The following is a 6000-nucleotide window of genomic DNA, read 5'->3' as shown; positions in this document are numbered from 1 at the left end:
GAGAGAAGAGGAAGAAGAGAATGGAGGAGGAAAGAAGAAGGGAGAGGCAGAGACAAGCACAGAGTCAGACAGACAGTCAGTCAGCTAGACAGACATGGGTGAGGGGCAGATACACACTCTCCTGAAGCCAATACAACAGCCAACAACAAGCCTCACTTCCTTTCTGATACACACACAGAGAGATGTGAAAATACTGGCAAAGGCATTGGAGGAGGCTCCCTAACTTATCTAAATCAATAGCAAAGAAGAAAAACACAAGGCATAGTATATATATATAAAAAAAAATCAGTATTTATTTACATTCCATGTATTTTTAAAACAATGAAGAAGCTGAAAAATATATTCATAAAGAAAGTAATTCATCTTACTCAACCCATTTATACTTTTCATAAAACCAAAGACTTAATTTAGATGTACAGGTCCAAGGGAGCCCAAAGAATTCTTCCTGCTCAACCTTCCATCTTTAGCTGAGACTCAAATTACAGGACCGTGGGCAGATGCATACTATGCCACATCCACACACACGCAGACCCAGACCGCATACGGGTACTCAAAGAGCAACAGGCAAATCTGCACTAAAAGACACAGATATCACAGTGCAAAACACGAGGACTTTTCCCAGTAACAAAACAAGAAGAAATAAAAATAAAAGCAAACGACAATAAAACCATGGGATTTACACAGGAGAGATCACAACTGGCAGCTGGGTTGATGCTACCACAGTAACAGCACAGTGTTGTTCTTATTCAAGTATGTACAGTATCCATAGGCTTGGTTTTCAGACACATGGGTGAGCAATGCACAAAAACTTTACACACCACAGAAAACGACAAACAGGAAGGGAACACTTTACCTTTAGACTTTTTAAGCATCCCAAGCCTCTTCGCACCACCACTACACACCTGACTTGTGATCATTCACTCATTTGTACATCTCTGCAAACAGCATCAAGATTTATACAAATACTGACAACGGCTCGACATTTAAGGAGTTGGGCGACCTGAAGCCACACATTTAGTAGTTTATAACGGCGTTCTTGAGTCTCAACCGACTCAAAGTGTCTCTACCACTGAGGTCCCTCAAGCTTCGTCACAGCATCACATCCGGAAACTTCTGGTTCTCTGAAACGGCTGGAAAGGTTTCCTCAGTGCCCACATGAACAGCTGTGGTTTGGCCTTGGGTTTCTCAGGAAACAGAAGTGCTTCACTCTCTGGGGTAGGAAATCGTTCCTGGTAGACTTCAGGGTAAGATTTCTGAAACTGAACAGGAGTCCAATATGAGACAAAAAAGACACAAAAGAACCACAAAGATCACACAGTCAAATTGTAGAAGTTCCTGGTCCCTTTTGCTTTCTTTTGCTTTGGTTAAACTATCTAATGCTGATGCCCATACTGCTGCCTCGTCTTTCCTGCAACTCTGTCTTCAAATGAAGTTTTCCTTGTAATCAAATCCCTCAAACATGTTCCCCCTGTCAGCTATACCTAGACCTCGCTGTGAACACCAGTCACAAGTTAAGTCTGAACTGAAAAGAACTTTTGTTCTACACAGAGTCTGGCCCAGCTGTTTTACCATCTCTCTCCTTCTCCAACTCGGACCAGACACCTACCCAACACAGAGAAGAGAGAACACGCTGAAGGGATTACTCCACAGAAAGTGTAAAGGAAGGGAATATATTCTTCCTTTGATTTTACACCATTCAACTCTTCTCCAACATTAGCAGAAGAAAAGTGAGAGAGAAGGCCAGAGCCTGTATAATCAGGGAATAATCCGACATTTGTTATTCGGGAGTCCAGCTTTACAGGGAACTACAGAGCAAGAGTAATGAGGTAGCACTTCTAATGTCTACACACAGTAGGTAGAGGAGGATGGATAGGGAAAGGCTGGACTGCACTACAGAGTGAAGCTGTCATTAAAAGAAAGAAACAAACAAAAAGAAAACTAAATATCATCCACCAGAGTGAAGACTGGTCTTCAAGGACGGCCAAAGTACACATAAGGTTGGAATGGAAAATGTCCTCCTGGTACCATGGTTTGAATATTTGATGACTTTGGGACGTTTTGAAAACTGGGAGCTCCAGAGAGCCTGTCTGGAGGAGGTGAATCACTGGAAAAGCAGATCCCTGCAGGTAAGTGACCCTCCCCATTTCCAGGGATGGGCCAGGGATTCTCTGGCCCATGGGGACACGAAGAGCCTCTCTGTATGACCTTGCTGCCACGCACTCAGTGCTCCAGCATCCCTTGCCTGCCACAAGGAGCAGCCCTGATACCAGAGTCAACGAACTCTCCTCCAGCCCTTAAGTTGCTTCTATCATGCCGGCCTTCACACGGACAAAAGCTAAGGGATGGTGTGCACCTTTCTAAATGATGCTGTTCTCTAAACCCTTGGCTTATTGCTTCACTCAGGAAGAATGGAGTTTGGCTGACTGGCATACTGAATGAAGTCTGAGACAAGAAACCACACTGACGCCACAAATTTCTGCAAGGTAGAAGAGCTTTTGCAAACGCCTAACGCCAAGGTGCAGGAGAAAACCGACTCTGACAGGTGTTGTGAATTCTACGTATGTGCACCTGCACATAGAGCACACACACTAAATATTTTCCTTACAGTCAGTTTCTGAAGTAACTGTTTAGCTGACTCATATCATGTCAGTAGCAAAACAAATGACAAATGTCAGAACCTAACTCTACACAAGAAATGCTCAGTAATGTGAAACCCATACAACTGGGGAAACAATGTAGCGAAACTTGGAATGAAGAACCTAGATCAGATGTACATGAAGCCCACACAAACGGAGAGCGAATGGAAGGAACGACTTGAGAAGAGGGGAGGGAGGTGCCTTCAGAAGAACAGCCTCTTTACCTGCTTCAGCTTCTTCTTCTTCTCCTTGTTGGAGAGTTTGTCATCAACAATGACTTCTTCCAACAACGCTGCCAGGGGCTCCTGGGAGCCATACGCCCTTTGGTACTCAAACTCCTCAGGACTAATTTGACGGCAAAATGAAGGTGCAGACAGGGTGATGTCCATATCAGCTCCTGGGTATTTTATCTAAGATGAACACAGAACTGGAGTAAGTTAGACTATATCTCCTGGCAGGACTTGGATATTTCCTTCAGTTCGCTTGGGGGAAGTCATACTGAAAAGAAGTGTTTTGAACTTTTAAAAGAATGATATTTAAAGCCACAGTTTTAAATTTAAAATACAAGATTATTTTACTTTTCTAAACTTGAGACCCATTCTAATAAAAAACGAAACAACAACACAGAGTACCTGTATGTGCCTTTCGATAGAGTCTGAAATTTAAACGGAAATCAGGGGCTGGTGAGTGGGAAGAGGCACTTTCTAGATAAGCTTGGAGACCTGAGCGTAACCTCCAGGAGCTGTGTAAAGTCATCCCTGATTTTATTCAGTCACAGCACAAGTTCACCTTGACAAGGCCACACTTAGATGCAAGTAAATTAATCACCACAGCCCACCCTCTACCCTCCAAAGCACGGGGCTCACTGTAATATGCCTGCTCTGTCTGTGAAGACACAAGCCTAGCAAGCCAGGGGCCACTGCTGCTACTCTAGCCTTTCCTGGTAGACTTGAGGCGGCATTTCGTCCTACCCTTCAAAAGTCAGACTCATAAAAACGTTAGGAAGCAGAATGTTAAACTAAAACACTAGTAAGATTATGTGCTAACCAATGCAAAAGGCAAGGGCGTGTGTGTGTGTGTGTGTGTGTGTGTGTGTGTATTTATATGTTATACATATATATGTATGTTACACACATACATATGTATATATATGTTTTTTCATGGTAATTATATCCAAAGCAGAGACAAAGGTGAAAAGAACATGTACTTTCTTATGCCACTGACATAAATTCAACTCAAACAATCAAACTAAAAAGCTATTGGCCATATGCAGTCAATATTTAAAGTATATTTAAGGTGTTTGACTCTGCAGTGATGCATCTGGGAATTAACTCTAGGAGAACAATTGTGGATCAGCTCCCTCCCTGGAAATCTAGCTATAAAACGATTTACTAATATATTGCTTGCAATACAGAGAAATAAAGAACTTAAGCACAGCTGGAGATGGTATCTCATGCCTGTAATCCCAGGACTCAGGAAGCTGAGGGAGGAGGAATGGCCCGAATAAGGCCAGCCTGGGCTACATAATGAGTTCCAGGCCCCCTCAGTCTTCAGTATGAGACCCTGTATTTAAAAACAAAATAAAATGAAACTAAAAACTAAGAAAGTGGGGTTGGGGATTTGGCTCAGTGGTAGAGCGCTTGCCTAACAAGCACAAGGCCCTGGGTTCAGTCCCCAGCTCCGAGAAAAAAAAAAAAAACTAAGAAAGTGTAAAGCCTAGAGCACCACACTTAAGATAATTATGTATACATTTCTATAATGGAATGTGGCATCAATATGGCATCAATCACATAAATATGTCACATACATATCTCATAATGGCATTAATCACATAATAATAATAACCCCAACAGCAGTCACCCATTAAAGGTTTGCTATGTGATAAACACTAGAACATTATTGTAAGCACTTTTTTATATGTGTTAGCCAAAGTATTAGTTATCGTTCTGATTTTACAGATGGGACAAAGAGAGTGAGGCAAAGGCTGAAACACAGAACATCATTCCTTTGTCGAATAAGGAGGGAGGCAGGGTAAAGAAAAGGGCACACCCTCCATCCACACAGTATTTGCCTCCAGCGTGTGCTCTTGGTACAAGTGTCAATCAAGAGTATTTACAGATGATGTCACATTGTATTACTAAGTAAGAAAAACTAAGTTACTTAAAAAAAAAAAATCAAGGAACATAATAAATGGAGAGAGGAGGAAAAAAAGATGAATGCATATTGTGGCCATTTTAGTGTAGCTCTAACTCTGCTCATTTTGTGTATATATAATCTGTATTTCCAAACCTGTTCAATGAGTTGGGTTGATACCCATATGGCAATGACTGATAGAATAAACCAAGCATCTATTCCATGGTTGTTCATGGTAACAGCAAACTCATGCCATGTTTAGTAGCAGACATGCTATAAGCACGTTGTTCCTGCCAAGTCACATAATCCTTGGCACGCTTACCTGGCTCCCTGCTGCCAATTTTACGGAACTGCTAAGGTCTCCCCCTTTACCTGCACTCTTCGCAGGTGAGCCACACGCTCCTCGATGGAGGTCTGCAGGACCAGAGGGACTTTCAGAATCTCCTGGTAATTGTCCATCAGAAACGTCACCAACCGAGCAGCTAGTAACTCATCTAAATCTACCTCATCCTTCGAACACAAGATGCACCGGGAAAATGTCTGAACCATCTGGACCAAAACAAAACAGACGGCAGGGGGACGGTGAAAATGCACAGAAATGAGTGGCCTTGTTGACTTCTCTAAACTGAATGCCAGTTGGCAAGACAAATGTGAATGGTTGGGTAATATCGGGTGCGCATCCCACAGGCACCTAGACACGAGGGGTCAACTCCCATGGGAATGCCCTCCACCCCAACCCCAAAGAGACTCAGTAGAGACAAGGTTGTCTGAGGAGTTGTTAGAACTCCACATTTCATACAAGGTATAATGCACATATATGTTGGCATGCATTTATACACATGCATATATTCTGAAAATTATATAAATTTAGCACAAAAACTAAAACTATATAAATTTAGCACTTTAAAGTTCAACAAACTTCATAGCTACTTGGCCAAAGAATATCCTAGTTTCATTGCTTGTTACTCTATGTTCCTCAACCATCATATGTTTCCTTGGATAACTTGTTTTCTCTACAATTGAAATACACACTTGAGAGTTGTCTTTGAACAAAGAAACCGTATCATATGATGAGACTTTTAATGATAACCAAAAATAGAAATACATAATTTTTACATAAAATATAAATATAAAAATGTATAATAAATCTATATAACGCATAATTATAAATAATTATAAAACAAATAATAAATACATAATTTATAACTATTTTATATAAGTATAAAATATA

General features: G+C 41.3%; 1 protein-coding gene across 2 annotated transcripts in view; it reads right to left on the bottom strand.

The window, feature by feature from the left end:
* Positions 1-267: 267 nt before the first annotated feature.
* Depdc1b (DEP domain containing 1B) overlaps positions 268-6000 on the bottom strand; it is a 91838-nt gene continuing 86105 nt past the window's right edge. Inside the window, exons 9-11 of one of the 2 annotated variants that reach the window (XM_087621683.1) lie at positions 5142-5318; positions 2861-3046; positions 268-1259 (exon numbers count right to left, since the gene is read on the bottom strand). In XM_087621683.1, coding sequence (XP_087477809.1) covers positions 1098-1259; positions 2861-3046; positions 5142-5318 — 525 coding nt within the window. In that variant the 3' untranslated portion in view covers positions 268-1097. 2 annotated transcript variants of the gene reach the window in all.

This window comes from Rattus norvegicus, chromosome 2 (assembly GCF_021556685.1).
Source record: "Rattus norvegicus strain SHRSP/BbbUtx chromosome 2, alternate assembly SHRSP_T2T, whole genome shotgun sequence".
NCBI lineage: Eukaryota > Metazoa > Chordata > Mammalia > Rodentia > Muridae > Rattus > Rattus norvegicus.
This window is presented reverse-complemented; position numbering and strand designations above follow the sequence as displayed.